Source organism: Mesocricetus auratus, unplaced genomic scaffold (genome assembly GCF_017639785.1).
Source record: "Mesocricetus auratus isolate SY011 unplaced genomic scaffold, BCM_Maur_2.0 Super-Scaffold_100025, whole genome shotgun sequence".
NCBI lineage: Eukaryota > Metazoa > Chordata > Mammalia > Rodentia > Cricetidae > Mesocricetus > Mesocricetus auratus.
The window spans coordinates 7,153,530-7,172,290 of NW_024429206.1; the positions used below are offsets into that span (position 1 = coordinate 7,153,530).

The 18,761-nt window shown below is 48.8% G+C and overlaps 1 protein-coding gene across 6 annotated transcripts in view; it reads right to left on the bottom strand.

Annotated features, from left to right (window-relative positions):
* Nucleotides 1-223: 223 nt before the first annotated feature.
* The window catches only part of Bicdl1 (BICD family like cargo adaptor 1), a 73,018-nt gene continuing 54,480 nt past the window's right edge, over nt 224-18,761 (bottom strand). For 3 of the 6 annotated variants that reach the window (XM_040731679.1, XM_040731678.1, XM_040731677.1), the window contains 6 exons: nt 17,715-17,894; nt 16,682-16,900; nt 15,351-15,494; nt 8,564-8,694; nt 4,021-4,141; nt 224-1,667 (listed from right to left, as the gene is read on the bottom strand). In XM_040731679.1, the coding sequence (XP_040587613.1) occupies nt 1,506-1,667; nt 4,021-4,141; nt 8,564-8,694; nt 15,351-15,494; nt 16,682-16,900; nt 17,715-17,894 (957 nt within the window). In that variant the 3' untranslated portion in view covers nt 224-1,505. Of the gene's footprint in view, nt 1,668-3,227; nt 3,337-4,020; nt 4,142-8,563; nt 8,695-15,350; nt 15,495-16,681; nt 16,901-17,714; nt 17,895-18,761 lie in introns of all 6 variants that reach the window. The other 3 variants (XM_040731681.1, XM_040731680.1, XR_005871077.1) reach the window with 2 other exon arrangements.

Below are 18,761 nucleotides of genomic sequence, written 5' to 3' on the forward strand. Positions count from 1 at the left end.
ATGCCGGAAGGGTGCAGCCGGAAGCTTTTTACTAGGAGTGAGCTCTTTCTGCTGGAAGTTTTCTGCCATGCTGGACAGGAAGGAGGGTGTGGAGCAAGACACTGCCACCTTCACAAATAACCCCCTGGGCCCATGCTAACCCTCTACAGCAACAGAGGTGGCTTTTGACACACAAAGCATGTTTAACAAAACTCTCCACACACCCAGGAACTGAGGCACAAGCTGTGTAGAAATTCACTTTATTCTTATTCAGACTATTTTCAAAAGAAGCAGTGGTGCGCTGTTTTTCTAAAAATATGCCTTTATAGATTTATGTGTGTATTATAAAATCCATACGTGTATTTACACAGTTGCTACATACAAAATTACAGCACTGTGGTATGTACATGTCTGTAAGTACATTCTTTCTGCTCAGCCCTGCTGTGCTTTCCCCGTTGAGGGCAGAGGCTTAGTGAGTGGTGAGCAGCTGCAGGCAGGGCCCACAGTGCCTCTGAGTGGGGCCTCAGCAGAGATGGGGTGGCCGCTGCAGAAGGAGCAGAAGCAGCAGGCTGCAGGCCTTGTCCCTTGCTGGCCTGGTGGGCAGTATCTGGAAGCTCCCAGCAGCCTTACCCCATCCACCCTGTGGCACTCACGCTGCCTGCTGCCTTCAGTGGGCGGATGGTTAAACTACTCCCCTTGCCCTTGGAGGCCATTTTATGGCCTGAACTTGCTCAGCTTGGCCTAGTTGTATTTGAGGTGGGAGGGAGCTGTGGAAGACAAGTGCTCTCCCAGCCCTACCCCATGAGGGAGAAAAGTCTGGAAGGCTAAAGCCTACAGAGGGCCAATGGGAATGCTGCCGGGCCCAGGCCTCACTAGGGTAAGGACTGCCTGCACTGGAGGAAGCTGAGGAGTGGCAGCAGCCAGAAGACGGGACCTTCCCTGGGGTACAGAATGGCCTCAAGGGAGCTTGGGTAACCCAGTTCTTAGGCCCCACAGCTACAGGCTGGGGCTTCTGCTGTACAGGACTCCAGCAGAGGTGTGTGCACATGGGTGAGGGACTGTGCCTCCCCTTACTCCAGGCACGTGGCCAGGGCAGGAGTGGAGGCTCAGGCCTCCTGAGGCATGCACAGGAGGGCCTCAATCTCTGTCCCCATGTTCAAATCCAAGGAGGCAGCAGAGCCTTTAGGGTGGGCTGTGATGAGCTGGGTCTGAGTGGCAGAGCCCGTCAATGGGCTGCACGGGACGTGGCTTGAGCCCTGCTCGCTAACAGGATCCTGGGGAAGCCCAGGCTGAGGCTTGGCTTGGGCAGTGGGGACAGGGTTCATTCCTGTCCCTTGGTAGGAGCAGCCGTCAGAGGACAAGGCGGGCCCCCTACTTCTCAGTCTCCACTGCACTGACAAAAGGGAGTAGGTTCTGGAACCTCCTGGCCCCAGGGCAGCTGGGCAGGCACGGTAGCTGCCCAGCTCCAGCTGACTAGAGACCCTTTTCAACTGCTCCCCATCCTCAACTGTCTGACTCCTCCCCACTTAAATTTTCCTGAAGAAGGAGAAGAGCCGTTTGCCGTCCATGGTGCTGGGCTCCTGTCCCCGTCCTTCGCCGTGTCCCCTAGAGAAGGCAGCAGCAGGCCGGCTCTGTTCCTTCAGGTGCGTGTCCATCAGCTGCCTGTCAATGACCCTGTGCATGTCATCCTGCAGAGAGGAGAGAGGTGTGGATAAGCAGCTGCTCTTACCTGGCCCTGGGGTTGGACAGGGAGGTGACGATGTCAGGGCAGAAGGTGAAGGTGACGGATGCGATGAGTAAGCAGGGCAGTTGGGGCTGGTGGAGCCACACAGTGGTCAATGTTGGTACCATGCCAGGACACATAGGTGCCATACAGCACTCAGTCTCAGCCAGTGTCTCCAGGCTGAGGTACAGAACAGCCCCATTCTAGCTCATGGGGCTGTCTGGATACCCATGGTCTGGCTTGCCACCCTACCCTCAGTCAACTCAGAGTAACCTTAGCTTGTCTAGCCAATGACCTGGCCCTAAGAAGCTACCTGTGTCCTAATTTCCCACTTCAAATCACTTTCAGGGTAAGTCACTAATGCCCACACACCGAACTGCCTTCACCCCTCCGGCCAGGCTCTCATCCTGACATGCTGTTCCAACTTAGTCCCACTCTGCTAGCTTCTTCATGGGGTATGGACCGAACCCTCTAACTAACTGGTTACTCAGAACGTTACCACTGCCCTGCCTTACAGAAGAGAGCTTTGAACAGTTCCTTTCTAGTCACTAGATTCTAACTGTAGAAACAAGCTACCTGGCAGTGGGCTCTGCTGCTAACACAGTTTATAAGGAGCTCAGTGCGATCACCAGAAAGCAAACACACCACCTTCCTGCTCCTTCAGCTTTTAACCTAGCCATGAGATATGAGAAGTTCTGACAAAAGACCCTAAAACAAACCAACCACATGGCAGGCGAGGCCAGGTTGGGGCAGGCTGCATGCAGCAGGGAAAGATGGGCTCTGAGCAGCCACTTAGGAGATGAGGGCACAAACCTGGAGAGAGCCTGACCCCACTCCCAACCTCTGTTTCACTCAAGTTCTGGTCTGTGGGTGTAACCCGAGTATCTCTGCAACGAGCACACAGGCCTCACTCCACCACACTCAACTCCTTCCCTGGCTGCCGCCGCCCCCCTCCCCCATCCTTTCCCTGCCAGGCTGATTTTCCATTTGACTCTTCAGATTAAACCTTGTGTCATTTCTGCCCAGCACATAGCACATGGCTCCTACTTCCAAAGCCTCAGTATGGAATCTTAGTATAGTACTCTACACTTAGGACAAACTCAATGACGTATGCTCAGTACCAAAGAGGAAAGCCAGACCTTTCCGAAGAATCCTTCCAATGCTGTCATGTTTTCTCTGGCAAAGTCACTTCAGACTGCATTTTTATACTCTAAATAACCAAATTCATCAAGCGAATTCCATGGAGCACCTCTGGAACTTTACACGTGTGCGCAAGCTGGTCATGACCCCATGCCTGCTGCTACTCCTGTGGTAAAAATCTATGGTAAGGTGGCATTGTCCTGCCAGAGCTGCCAAACTCACGGCAGTGATGGGAGAAAGGAGGCTGGGACTCGATGGCACATCACACTGCACAGAGATGAGGCCAGGTTCCAGGACACACAACACAGTGGGCCATGGAGAGGTGGCAGATGCAGGACACAGATGGCAGAGGGAATTGATGAATGGACGCAAGGCTCAGGCTCACCTCAAAGGCAGGAGGGGTGTACAACTAGAGCTGTTGGTACAGGAACTGAGAAAGGCCACTAGATCAGAAACCAGAGGAGCCAGATAGTAAAAAGCCCTGAGGAAGCAAACTGTAGTTGGGAGAGAAGAGAGAACAGCTGTGGTAAGCCAGCGTTCTGGCTGTGGCTGCTGGGAGGAGACAGTGAGCCAGTGACCTGATGGTCACTGCTATTCTGCATGCCATGTGGGGCTGGCTCACCTCTAAGTCACAGGTGACTTTCCATCTGAAGACAGACTTAACCACTAGACCCACATCGTGACATCAGCCTACCCCAACCTCATCCATGAGTCACAGCCCCGGGGCAGTCGGGAGTCAGGAGACCCTGAAGATGGTGGTCCTAGAGCTGGACGCAGTGACTCAATTTCTCCAGGACCTGTGCCGGCAGTGCCCATGGAAAAAGGAAGCTACAGATTGAGAAGGGAAGAGCAGCAACTGCCTGAGGACTGCTGAGTGGAACCCAGCTGTGATGTTTCATCCAGTCACACGGGGCTTCCTGGCCAACCTTAGTTTGAAACAAACCAGAGTGAGCAGCTGAGGGAGGCCCCCTCCGTGCTGGTAGCACAGCCTTGACAGGCTGTCTGACCTTTGTCTCAAGGCCACTCTAAGACATTCTTCCCTGGGAACTCCACAGGTGAGAGTGGAGGGTCCTGGTCACCTGGGCTTATGGAACCCCTGTTCAAAGCTGCCCTTACAGAGATGTTGGTTCAGGGGTGCTTCATAGCTCTCCCCACACAGGCCTCATGTTCCTGTTTACCTGCCAGGCCTCAAGCTGCTGTGAGAGGTTCAGTTTCTGCTGAATGGCATCCAGCAGCTGGCTGTTCAGAGTCACCATGTCCATCTTGCACTTGGCAAGTTCCAGCTCTACGGCATTCTTCCTGCAGACAGATGAACCACAGTGAGGGCGGCGCCTTGTGTCAGAGGCATCTGGTTCTTCATTGGGAGACCTGGAGGCTAAGGGTAGGAGAGGGGCTGACCCCGCACCACAGGGTCACTGAAACTATGCCCCTCTAAGGACTGTGACATGCATCCTAGCCCAGCTGTGGCAAGGGCTCACCTCTCATGTCTAAACAGACAGAACGCTTAAAAGAGGACAGCATTGCCGGGCGTTGGTGGCGCACGCCTTTAATCCCAGCACTCGGGAGGCAGAGGCAGGCAGATCTCTGTGAGTTCGAGGCCAGCCCGGTCTACAAAGTGAGTTCCAGGACAGCCTCCAAAGCTACAGAGAAACCCTGTCTCGAAAAACCAAAAAAAAAAAAAAAAAAAAAAAAAAAAAGGACAGCATTTCCATGAGGACCAGAGCCCAGAGGGCCTCTCACAAAGGAGCTGCTTGCTGACCCTTCCCACAAGTCTGAGCACACTGCAGGGTGGGACCCTTTCCTGCTGTGGGGAGGACTAGCCACACTAAAGGAACTACCGCTAAGAGAAAGATGTTCACAGGAAGTCACATAATGGTGTCCACAGTTTAGCAACACCAGTATCCAATAAATGGAGAACTGTTTCAAAATAAAAGAGACAACAGAACCTGGGGACTAATAAAAACCCAGGGTATTTACTGACAGTCTATCATGATGGAACAAGGGAGGAAGAGGTCATGTTTTGTGAAATAAAATTGCTAGTGTGCCAACCCATAACACACAGAAATAACAGCAGATTATGTCTGGTGATGTCACCAATGCTAACTTTGCCCATATGCTGCAATATTCTCAAATTTGCATGTTTTGGGTACTGTTTTGCTCACCTTTCCAACATTATTACATTATAGTTGCTCAATGCAAAAAAAAAGTGGGCCCACTGGGGTAGGTTGAAAGGAGGGTGCAGTTAACTGCGCTGCCTCTGCAAATCAGCACACGCTGCCTCAAAGCATGCTGAACCAGACCCGTGCAGAGCTGCAGGCCTGGTCTGCAGAGGCCACTGCTCTGGCCTCAGAACAACACACTAGCCAAGCAAAGCCGGAAGGAGTAGGTGAGTCTCACTGGTAAAGAGCTCAGACCATACTTCCTCCCTTCCTTACCCTCTTACCCTCTACCCAGCAATTAGTCACCTGGCTCCATACCCACCCTGCCCCAGACTGGCGCATCATACGCCACATTGCCCTATAGGCAGTACCGGACAACTCTGGGCTAATCCCGGCCCTGCCCACTGCGGCTGCAGGCAACAGGGATAGGACCAAGCCTATCCAATAGGCAATGGTTCAGACTCTGCAGGTTGCTTCCGTCATGCTCACTGCTATTGGCTGTTAGAGAACAGCAGAAATCCTCACAGCAGCGGTTGCCATGGACGCGACTCGCCTGACGGGTCCCAAACCCCAGGCGCCCCTCCCAGCTGCTCTAGCCTCAGGAGGTACCATGTGTCTGCCAGCAGATGGCGCCATAAGCAGCCCAGCGCTAGGGGAATGTGCTGACTAATGCCAGGGGCCTGGGCAGAGGTGCAGTGCTGCAGCGCAAGAGGGAAAAGGGAGTCTTCAAAAGCAACCCCAGACCCAGGAGGCAGCTCCATAAGCTGCTGACCAACACGTCAATCACAGTCTTAAAAAGCAGTGCTCCCAATGCCCAGAAGGATTGCTCATATAAATGAAGTCACTGGGATTTTTTTTTTGTGAGGCAGACTGCTAATTTCAGATTAACTTCTGGTATCCATCCACATTGGTGGTTCAGTGGTACAATTTCTCACCTGTCAGATTAACTTCCATGAGTGCTTTTCAGCTGTAAGGTGGTAACATTGCTGGCAGCTTTCCTGGACCTCATCTATTGTGTGAGATAAGGAATCCCTTGAGGTCCCTGCAGCCCAGTTTAGTGAGGAGCGTGCCAGTCCCCTGATACTATTAAATAACCAGGGGAAGAAGCAGCCCACCCCAGCATTCAGACTGAACTGTTTTGGGAGGTCCGGGGTGATTGTAATTCGTGCAGGCACTGAGAACCAGACATACTGGGAATCCCATGGGCACACGCAGACAGGCTAAGAGCGGTCCTGAGGTATATCACACTCAGTCCCTGAAAATGAACCAGAAGGGACAGACAATCCAATGTAAGGCCTATCAGAGAAAAAAAACGGACAGAACGGTACAAAGGGATGAAGACGATGGAAAGACCAAAGGCAGACGGTGAGAAACTGACTTGTGTCACACTGCTCTTGTGTTCAGGCCACAGCTTCACCTTTAGACCAGCTCTCTTTTTGGGCAAGCAGAAAGGAAGTCAGGGCCAGAGAATCAGCAGGCCTGAAGGTGGCGCTGGTGAGCACGGTGGAAAAGCTTATGAAGCCAGTCTGATACACAAAGCAAGTTCCAGGATAGCCAGGGCTACACAGAGAAACCCTGACTCAGAAAACAAGCAAAAACAAAAACAAACAAACAAACAAAAAACCAGCCAAACAAATCAGCTAAACAAAAAACAACTCTGTAGACAGACGGGTATTCAATAGCAAACACACTTTTTCCTCAACTTTTATCTCCTCAGTGAAGGGGTGGATGGCCGAGGGTATCATATCAGCAGGCTGTGTCCTGGTGCATACCTGCGTCCCAGTACTTGAGGTTGAGACCAGGGAATAATTTCAAGTTAGAGGCCAGCCTGAGCCGCATAACAAACAACCAACTTCTAGTAAAACGTGGACCATGTAAAATTGTTGAATGCAAAAAACTTGCATTTATACACTTCTTTTTTGAAAACAGTATTTGAGAAAACAATCTGGCTTACTGGAAATAAATGGAGAAGTAGAAATTGTGGAATGCTGTGACATCAAACCCAACTATAAAAATGTACAGGACAAAGGTCTTGCTCTTCACCAAATCAATATTAAGAGGGAAAAGGAAGGGGGAATGTTTCAGGATTTCAGAATGCAGTCAGGTGAATACATGAGCCAGATTTGTTTGTCTTGTTTTTTGAGACAGGGTTTCTCTGTGTAGCCCTGACTGTCCTGGAACTCACTATGTAGACTAGGCTGGTGTCGAATTCAGAGATGGAGCCAGATTTTAAACAACTAAAATTACATTTATGGGATAACGTGTGTGCACTGGGGGGAAGAGGTTTAAGAACATTAATTAGATGCTTAATATTATTAAGAAATTATTTTCACAGTGGAGTATAGTTTATTGGCAAAGCACTTGCCTAGCAAAGATGAGGCCCTGGGCTTACTCCTTACCATAAAAAAAAAAAAAAAACACCACAAAACCAAAAAATCCCACCCAACCAATTAGCCAACTCTAACCCTGTGCTGGTTAGGAAAGCAAACTGAAATACCTATGGAGGATGGGACAGAGTCAGTCCCTACTGGGTTTTATCTGAGGCTATATATCAAAGACCCAGCCACATGACTCGTGCTGAACCTGACAGATGGGTAGGTGAGGGTTCCTGCTATGTTTCTTCCTTCATAAGAAATGTTCATAATAAATTTTAAAAACCACTAAAAATAAAAAGGTGGTAGATACACATAATGGCACTGGGAAACTAAGCTGTAAGTGGGAAATACACACAGTAGCATCTGACGTTTAAAAAAGAATACAAACAAAAACCCAACTAGCTACACAACACATGTATTACAAATATGGCAACACACCCACATGCAGAGTGTCAGGTCACATAGTCAAGCTTCACTAGCACTGTCTACCTAGGGACCGAGTGACGTGGGAGACAGCAACTAAGCCTGTCTTTATGAGTGTGTGCGCGCGCACGCGTGAGTGCACATGTGCACATGAGCGAACATGTAGCCCAGGCTGCTCTCAATTTACTCTGTGGTAGAGGCTGGCTTATACTGGAGATCCTTCTGTTTATACTTCCTGGATTCTGGAATACAAGTATATAACACTATGGTGGGCTTATGATAGAATTTCCATTTATCTATCTATCTATCTATCTATCTATCTATCTATCTATCTATCTATCGGTTTTTCGAGACAGGGTTTCTCTGTATTATTTTGGAGGCTGTCCTGGAACTGGCTCTATAGACCAGAACTCACAGAGATCCACCTGCTTCTGCCTCCCGAGTGCTGGGAATAAAGGTGTTCACCACCATTTTCTGGCACCAGAATTTTAAAAATAAGCATTCACCTCGATTTTATTAAAATGTAATAAAGTAGAGGCTGCAGAGTGTTCATGGAGGAAGAGCACCTGCTGCATGGAGATCCCAGCACTCATGTGAAAAGCTGGATGTGGCCACATGTGCCTGCATCTTCAGCACTATAGGAGATGGCAACAGGGGCCTTGTAGTTATGCATACATCACACATACATATATTACACAGAACACACACACCAAGAAACAAAACCCTACAACTAAAGTCAGAGTAAACAACCCACCACCACTCACTTTGCAATAGCCTCATCCCGGTCCCTGATGGCTTTCTGAAGCTGCTCCTTTGGCTCCTTGTCCTCCGACGTCACTCTGAGTCGGTCCCTCTCTTCCTTCAGTGCAGTCATCTCCACACTCAGCAGTGTCACCTAGCAACCGATCAGAGGAAAATGTGTGTGATAAGCCTGCGGTTGCAGTCCTGGGTGCTTTCTCCAGGGAAAAGGCACCCAGAGGCCAGTAAGACAGCTCAGCCGGTAAAGGAGCTTGCTGACAACCTGAGTTTGAGCCCTGGAGTCCAAGTAAAGATGGAAGGAGGAAACTGACTCCACAAAGTTGTCCTCTGACCTCCACCACAATTCTGAGGGGCCGGAGAGATGACCCAGCAGTTAAGAACTCTCTGTGCTCTTTCAGAGGGCCCATGCTGTGTTCCCCCAGTACCCTCAGTCACAGCTGACTGTCACTCCATCTTCAGTGTTTCAGACATCCTCTTCTGATACACAAATAGTTAAGAATAAAATAAATCACAGGCAGAAGCAGACAGCCACAGCTAAACACTGAGCAGAACTCCTAGAATCCAGTTGCAGAGAGCGGGGGAGTGAGGAGCAAAGGGGTCAAGTCCAGGCTGCAGAGAACCACAGAAACAGCTGACCTGAACAAGGGGGAGCTCATGGACCCCAGACTGATAGCTGGGAAACCAGCATAGGACTGATCCAGACCCGCTGAATGTGGGTGTCAGTTAGGAGGCCTGGGAAATTATGGGGCCTCTGGTAGTGGATCAGTATTTATCCTAGTACATGAATGGACTTTGGGAGCCCACTCCACATAAAGTGATATTCTCTCAGCCTAGACACACGGGGGGGGGGGGGTCTAGGCCCTGCTCCAAATGATATGACAGACTTTGAAGATCCCCCATGGAAGGCCTCACCCTCCCTGAGGAGCAGAAAGGGGATGGGATAGGGGGTCGATGGGGGGGGGGGCAGGGTAGGAGGGAGAGGGAACTGGAATTGACATGTTAAATAAGCTTGTTTCTAATTTAAATTTTAAAAAGAGGCGACACCCACAGGGGCATGTATGGGGAGGCGGCTGGCCATGCTCTCTGTTGTGCTCTGGTTCCAGCTCAGTGGCTAGGATCTAGGGAGGAGGCTGGACTGGATATGCAGCCATGGAGTCAGACCCCCTGTGTCCTCGGCACCTCACACCACTGCTGTGACTGAGAGGGACTCCCACATGGACGCTGCAAGAGATCACACGTGCAGCAGGGCTCTGGGACACATTTTTGGAGGCATGGTCTCAAATTCTGGCACAGTGTGATCTTTCCAGTCAGCTCTACAGATCAAAGCTACTTGCAATTTCAATACCTCTCACCTGCAATTCAATCCCACTACCTTTTCTGTGGTCCATTCCTCAGCAAATGGCACCTGCTCGGTCCTCATGACCAACCTGGAGTTACCATGTGGCAATGAAGGGCTCCTCGAGTGCTGCTTCGGCAACACATTCCATCCCACCCCACGCAGAACGGCCTCACTCAATACACCATAGTCACTAGAAGCAAACCCTATCTATCTGTACATCCCAGGGCTTGGCTGCAAATAGTACTTAATCCTAAAACACTTGTGCACTCAACAGCTGACATTGTGAGGTAGTCATCAACCCAAACCTCAACTATGTGGAGGACATTCCTGGTTGTCTATTCTGCTGGGAGACAGAGATGACCTCCCACTAAGAAAGCCAGATGAGGAAGGCATCTACTGTCCTTTGCAGTCTGGACATGTGACCTAGAGTTGCCAGTTACCCCCAGCTGCCCCACCCCTCAACCCTGCAGATCCGGGAGGAGAAGTGAAGCAAGGCTGAACTCAAGTAAGGACTATTTACCAGACAGCAGACACCTCTGCTGTTGGCTTCCCATGACTCCTTCCTGTTTAGGACCTGAGTTATCCAGCTATTCTTGCTGTTTATCCTATAAGCTAGCAGATTTAATTCCAAAGCATTCATTTTCTACTTAAGTTACACAAAGCAAATGTCTGTTGTGTGCAACCAATCTGGTAGAGATTGCAATAAACATGTTAAGCAATGAAGAGTGATAGGATCAGACATGAATAGGGATGCCTAGGCCCACCCTCTAGGTAAGTATTACACACCACTGACATTTTTTCCAAGAGGGGAATCCATCCACACAGGTCTGCTCCCTCTCATTAAGGGACATCTGCCACCTTGACTACAGGACTAGACTGAAGATCAAGCTCCCAGACACAGACAGCAGCTACTTTGCATGAATGCAAAAGATATCCAATGATGAGAAGACAGGAGGCGATTTGCTACATTCTTTTAAAAAAGAAATGTAAGGGGAAAAATGTTTTTATGTGTGTGGTGTATGTGTTTTTGCCTACTCATATGTCTGTGAACCAGGCACATACCTCCCTGAGGCCAGAAGAGACTGTTGAACCCCTGGAACTGGAGTTATAGACAGTTACAAGCTGCCATGTGGATGCTGGGAAATCAAACCCTGGTCCTCAGAAGAGCCGCCTGTTTTCTTTGTTTTGTTTTGTTTTGGTATTTACGAGACAGGGTTTCTCTGTATTGTTTTGGAGGCTGTCGGTCCAGCCTGGCCTCGAAATCACAGAGATCCGCCTGCCTCTGCCTCTGCCTCCTGAGTGCTGGGATTAAAGGCGTGCCCACCACCGCCCGGCGAGCCGCCTGTTTTCTTAACTGGTAAGCCATCTCTCCTACCTCAAGTTTTTGTATTCTGAAGAGCCTGCTAAGGAATGTGAGAGTCTGAGCCTCCCGATCTGCACTGGACTGCCTCTAACAGTTCAGGAGTCGAAGCCTTGGGATAGTGCAGTTTGGAACTTCTGCAAAGGCTCTGGTTTGCCTATGCGCCTCACTCCAAGGTAGAGGTGACTGGGAGAAGTTTAGCCTTAGCTTAGGTACCAGCAGGTGTGGCAGCCTGACTGCCCGACCCAAGACCTAGAAAGAATGTGGCAAAGACAGACTTCTTCAGAAGGAGTGTGGTGTGACTTCATGGCAACTGAATAAGGGGCAGAAAAGTAAAACCATATGCTAGGCACGGTACTGGGCAGGACTAACCAACACCCAATATGTGCCACATAAAACTCCCGAAAAGCTTTCTACTGTGGTCTAGAAAACCTGAAGAAGCCAGAACCCAACAGCCAGCTTCTTAGGAAGGGATATAGGAATCAGGAAAAAACAAGCAAGCTGCCTCCCACCACAATGAGCTGATGTTGAGGCTCAAGTGTGGTGACGGCCACTGCAGAGCTGTGGGTGTGGGCTCCACTCTTCCCATTCTTCACTAAGCTTGGATCTGGCTTGTTATGCATGCATTTAGGCTACACCCCACCACTCACCTCCTCCTAATAAGAAAGAAGGCCCCACAACTGAATAGCATCAAAAAGCCTGCCCCGCAGCCATGAGACTTGCTCTTTCCTTCAATATCACCTGAATCTCCGTGCCAGAGACTTAGTCTTGTGACCTGTGCTAGCAACTCCAGGAGGAAAATATGAGTGCTAACTTGCACTGACCATTACAGGGTCTGTGATCTGATTGATTACAAAACAAGATGGGAATGCAGTTACCACAGTAAGGTAGAGCCAAGGGGTCCTCCAGGAAGGAGAGTAAGACTGCACTGCCACTGAAGGAAGAGCAGGCAGGAGGGACAGTCTTCCTACAGGCCAATCTGATTAAGGCATTTTCTCAATTGAGAAATGTCTATGGGGCATTTTTCTTGATTAATCACTATTAATCGAGGGCCCAGTCCACTGTGGATGGTACCATTTGTGCAAGTAGTGTAAAAAAGCAGGCTGAGTAAGCCACAGGGAGCAAGCCAGTAAGCAGCACTGTGACTGGGATTTGTAAGCCAAATGAGCATTCTCTTACAACAGAGTCAACTGTAATAGCAAGTATTTATAGACACCCTGAACACTTGTCTGATCTCAGGCTGCCTTGAATACCTTGCATAAAAGATTCACAGAAAAGGCTGTCCAGTTGCCCCTAATGCCTAAGCTACCAAGTGAGCAGGGGCAGGGGGACTGCTTTTCTTTAATTTTTTTTTTTAAGATTTATATAGTTTACGTGAATGAGTGTTTTGCCTGTATGTATGTATGTATGTATAGCATGTGTGTGTTAGGTGCCTCCAGAGGTCAGAACAGAGTGCTGGATCCCCTGGAACTGAAGTTATGGATGACTGTGACCCACCAGTAGGTTGGCAATTGAACCTGAGTCCTCTGCAACAAGTGCTCTTAACTCCTGAGCCATCTCTCCTGCTTCTAGGTGCTTGTCTTTATATTCTACAATTGACCCTGAAGACCCACTCCATCTGCTGGTGGCTGCTTTGTACTCATCAATGCCAAGGAGGATGCTGGGGACAGAGGACACACAGGTTGTGTTGCTAGGCAAATCTTTATGCTGGCTATGGATTTTGCCTCAAACAGATAATCAGCAGTTATTGCACTATTTTACTTTTACTGGTGCATTTCTGAGGTTGCAGCATGCAGCACACCCACACTGACTTCTGCCCAGTTTCCAAGGCAGTAAAGAACACTCTCACGTGGGAATGCAATGGGATTACAGACTGGATCATTGATTGGATGAGGCTTGACTTTTGGCCTAGTTCTTCCTGGAATCTCAGTCCCAGCTAACCTTGTCTGTACTGACCACCAAGGAGCACAGAGACAGTTCCACACAGCTATCACATGTACTAAGGGTCTAGCCTCAGTGCCAGGCAAACAGTGGTCATATGGCAGATGGTGAACCAACACTGCATGAGGAATTCCAAGCCCTCAGTGCTAGCTGCTGTTTTTAGGACTATGTCAGAACCCCAAGCCCCTACCTTGGGTGTTAGTGTGACTCCCATGGGTACCACATTAGTGGATGCAGGTGTAGCTAAGGGGTTTCTTCTTTGAGTATTCTGGAAGAAAAGTCCAATTCTATAGTCCACATGGGGCATGAGTAGAGTCTAGGGAACTCTCTGAAAGGACGCTCACAGGAACTGGCCTAAACCAGTTATCAACTGAACTTTTCTTTTTGTCTTTTTTTTTTTTTTCTGAGATAGGGTTTATCTGTGTAACAGTCCTGGCTAACTTGGAACTCACTCTGTAGACCAGGCTGGCCTTGAACTCAAAGAGATTCACCCGCCTCTGCCTCCTGAGTGCTGGGATTAAAGGCATGCACCAGCACACCTGGCTATTAACTGAACTTCTTCGGAAACTTAGTACACATGGCTTCCTAAAGTCCCATACCAAACTCTGGGCAACCTAAATTTAAGCTGTTTTTCTGAATGAAATAATGTCCTCTAGGAAATTTCTAGTTTTTAACTCTGATAAGGGAACATTTAAAAAATTTTATCAAAGCACTAATAAGCAAGCACTTATTTAAAATAAGTGAGCCGGGTGTTGATGGCTCACTCCTTTAATCCCAGCAGAAGCAGAGGCAGGTGGATCTCTGTGAGTTCGAGGCTGGCCTGGTCTACAGAGCGAGTTCCAGAACAGGCTCCAAAGCAATACAGAGAAACCTTGTCTCAAAAAAAAAGTAAGTCAGGAGCAGTGACATAGCTTGGGAGCTGAGGCAAGAGGATCTACTGAGCCCAAGAGTTCAAGACTAGTAATAGTAAATGCAGCAATCGAGACCCCATCTGCAAACCGACAGGGTGTTAAGGCTGGCTGTGAACTATGTATCTGAGGATGGCCTTGAACTCCTAATCCCCCAGCCTTCCCTTCCCAAGTACTATGATGACATGCATGTGCCACCACACTGTGTGCCACCAACTCCAAAGGACTTTTTTTTTTTTTTCCTTTTGGGAGTGCTGGAGATTGAACCTAGGGTTTTGCACTTACTAGTCAAGCACCCCACCACTGAGTTATACCCCTTTAGAGAATTTCTGGGTCTAAACGTCTCTTGTACTTTATTTCTTTAGTTTAGAAGATCTGTCCGAAGTCTGAATCACTGTCTGAGGACCTTAGAGTTTAGGCAAAAACATGCCTTGGGCTGCCTAGCTCACTCCCATATCTGCCTAGGAGCAAGCACAGCTGTGACCTTCCACCCTTGCCCTCTGGCCTCTCAGAGGAAGAGCAGTGATAGCTGTAGGTGTCTTTTTCCAAAATGGTAGTAGAAGATACAGGAGTTTACAATGAAGGTATCTTAAGTGTAAGAAATTTTTACCATGGCCAGGACAGGCAGGCAAGTGGGGCTGTAGACAGGTCTCCCCAGTTATCTCTCCTGCCCATGAATCTGGTCCAGAGGAAGTCTGTCCCAGGATAGATCTCAAAAGCTTCTTTCTGGGTGGAAAGAAGATCTCAAAAGCTCCTGAGTCCTTTTAACATTTTTCAGACCAGAGTATCAGTGTCCTTTAGTGTTCACAGGAGAGATGGAGTCACGATCAAACAAGAAAGGAACAGTAAGGGCAACGGCACGTTCCCAAGAGCTGAAAAACAGGCTCTCAAAGGTGATGAAGCTGATACCTGTAAAGATCAATTGTTCCTTGACTTGACAACTCCCAGCCTGGGAGTGCTGGGAAAACCGTCAGAAAGTGGCCTGCAGCTGTGTCTTCCAGTGGTCAGCACCCACCAGCCAGCCCAGCTTCTAGCTCTGTGGACACACCACTTCAGGAAACAGCCAGCTGTTCCTGACCCTGCCAATCTCACCTGGGCAGAATGGGGACTCATTTTCTGTCCTGAAGACACCCAATCCTCAACTTTGGGTCACAGTCCCGAGAATATGACGGAGCAGAGCTGCATCTCACAAAGTGGGAGTGGGTAAGGGGCCCATGTACATTCTCTGCACTGGGGGTGCTCACCTGACTGTGGAGTTGCTGCAGTTCTTCTAGGCTTTGCCTCAGTTTACCCCTCTCTCCCTCCATGAGCTCTCTCAGGGCTCTCGAGTCCTCACTGGTCTGCCTTATCTGCTCTTCTAAGGAGTCATCGTCCATTCTCCGGGCACCCTGACAGAAAGAGGTAAGCCGGTAGCAGGTAGGGAAGAATGAGCAACCATTAGTGGGGGGAGTGATGGAGGCAGACATTGTTCCATGTTTAATTTTATCCTAGAAAAGCTCATTTTTATCTCAAGATTTGGGAGAAGCAGCTTGTATATGTTATGAATGGAACACACCATTGCAGCTCCTTTATCCCACGATGTCTTGCCCTCCTGCTACCATCTAGCCTACAAATCAACCCAGGCCGTTCAGACACAAACATCCACCCTTCAACTTACTGCCTCTAATATTACAGAAAGACATTAGTTCCTCTGTAGGAGGGTGAAACAGGAGAGAAGTCAGACAGAACCCCATCAGGAAGCTGTAGAAATGCCAGTCTACTCTGGATGCCAGAGGAGTATCCCTCTTCCCCACAAGAGGCCTTCGTTGGGACTCTTAAAGACCCTGTTCGTCTCCTCAGCCTCCTGGGCTGTGATTTCCTTTTTTCTTTTTTTCTGTCTTTTTGTTTTTTTGAGATAGGGTCTCTCTGTGTAGCCTTGGCTGTCCTAAAACTCTCTGGCTGTCTTAGAAATCACTATATACACCAGGCTAGCCTAGAACTAAAAAAGATCTGCCTGCCTCAGCCTCTAGAGTGCTAGAACTATAGCTGTGAGCCGCCATTCCCAACAAAACTTCGTTTTTCAAGATTGCCCACTCATACTCAACCCCCTATCAGGACCAACTACAGAAGAGCAACTTGGGAGTTTTTCCCAAATACAAATTTCTCTATTCATGTTTCTAGTCAAAACCTTCTAACTCTAGGCCACTGGTGCCTTATGCATAACTATACAGAGAAAAGGCCTATGCCATAGTAGACTGGTTCCCAACCTGTGAACACCTATCTCCAAAACATATTTACATTAGGATTAATAGCAGTAGAAAAATTACAGTTATGAAGTGTAATTTCATGGTTGGGGGGTCACCACAACATGAAGAACTGTATTAAAGAATCACAGCATTAGGAAGGTTGAGAACCACTGCCATGGTATTTGTAGGAAGGAGACCATGGAGCCCTACTTCCTGGTCACTGGTTCTCAGCACTGTCAAATAATGGATCAGGGTTCTGGCAGCAAGTTATGAGGGAGGCTCCAGCTCGGGCTTACTGTACTATCTGCAGTGAGCTTCCACTGCACGTTGGCTAGATTCTGTAGCCTTACCGTGGGCTCCACGCCATCCACAATGCTCTGTATCAGCCTCTTGAGATCGTTGAGGGCAGTGCGCAGGCTGCCTGCAGGCACGTCCTTGGCAGATGAGGTTTCTGAGGACTCATCCATGGAGGAATCTGTGGACACGGCTGAATCGGCACTGTCATTTCCTCGAAGGTGTGAGCAGAGATAGCGGACCTGGCAGTAGGCTTCCCAGAGCTGCAGTCTCAGCTGTGTCACAAAGTGTTACTCTGTTATAGACTCTGGATAAGACCTGGTTATTTAGTGTTTAAAGCCAAAAATACAGATACCTGTTTTTAGGAGCAAGGGTTTTGTTTTGCTTTTTTAAAATAGTCTATCTTAATAATACTTTGGACCTAGCACACCTTCTTAGACTTTCAAATTTTTTGAGATTACTGTGTAGCCCTGGCTGGCCTGGAACTTGCTGTAAGTGCTCTGCCTCAGTCTTCCTAGTACCCATGGCCAGCTACCACCCATTCTTACTTTCCTTCCAATCAACTAATCTGCCATATGAAGGATTTCTCTTCTATAATTAGCTGCACTGGTTGGAATCAGGGCCTAGCTGGGGGAAGGAGTGATTATGGAAGGCATAAAGAGACAAGTAGCAGCTGGCTGTTGGTGGCTCAAACCTTTAATCCCAGCGCTCGGGAGGCAGAGGCAGGGGGATCTCTCTGAGTTCAAGGCCAGCCTGGTCTACACAGCGAGTTCCAGGACAGGCTCCAAAAAAATACAGAGAAACCCTGTCTCGAAAATCCAAGGGGGGAAAAAAGGAGACAAGCAGCACAGAGGGAAAGGATTGCAAATGTTGGACGACTTTGTGTTACCTCCAGGAAGGGACTGAGCAGAGGACATCATGCACTAGCTTCTGCTCAAGGTTTCAGGGGCCATTCAGTGAGTGGACCTCTGCTCCAGCCTGTGGCCATAGGAGCTCGTGCAGGCACCACAGCCTTTTGCAAAGGGCAGTACAGTGTTGAAGAGGATGGAAGAGAACCCTAGGCCCGCTTCTCCTGCCAGACAACAGCACCTGTTCTCGCTCCTGCTCCAGCTCCTCAGCCTCCATGCTCTGCTCGATCTCTGACAGCAGGGACGTGCTGGTGGCAGCAGAGCTCTGCAGGTTCCTCTCCTCCGTGAGCTCTTCCACTTTCACCTGCAGCTGCCGGTAGGACAGCCGCACTTCTTGGAGCTCCAGTTGGCTTTGGTGCAGCTGTGGGGAAGGCAACAAATGATAGGCAGCTTATCCAAATCTCAAGATATGAACAAAGCAACAAGTACAATGGTAGGTCTATTTTAGTTTGTATCTTGACTTAAAAAAGATGAGATTCAGTGACAGACACTGTCTCTGAAGTGAAGGGGCTAGAGAGACGATTCAGAGGTTAGGAGCATTGGTTGCTCTTCCAGGGGACCTGGGATTGAGCTGCAACACCCACTTGGTGGTTTACAACTGTTTGTAACCCCTGAGGGCACTGTGTGCATGTGGTGCACAGACACACGCACAGGCACAAACCCACACACATAAAGTAAAGGCTAAAAAATAAGCAGGCCAGGCAGTGGTTGGTGCACACCTTTAATTCCAACACTTGAATGGCAGAGGGAGGTGAATCTCTGTGAGGTGAAGGCCAGCCTGGTCTACACAGTGAGTTCCAGGACTCCCGGGGCTGCACAGAGAAATCCTGTCTCAAAAATTTATATATATATATATATATATATATATATATATATATATATATAAACACTGAGGCCGAGGGTGGGGTCTCACTCAGCAGATGAAAGTTTGTGCCATGCAAGTCTATGGGACATGGATTTGATTCCCAGAACCCACGATGAGAGAAGAGAACCAACTCCTGGAAATTGTCCTCTAACCTCTCTATGTGTTTCATGGCGCATGGGCTCACACACTCACACACATAGTAATAAATAAGGTGGAAAGTGATTGAGGAGGACTGGAAATACCAATCTTAGGCATCCATATGTACACACACATGTACACATACACACACAGACGCACACACACAAGTTAGTGTGGGTAAAGAACTTCCTGGGATTTAAATTTACTTTTTTATAAAATGGTCTT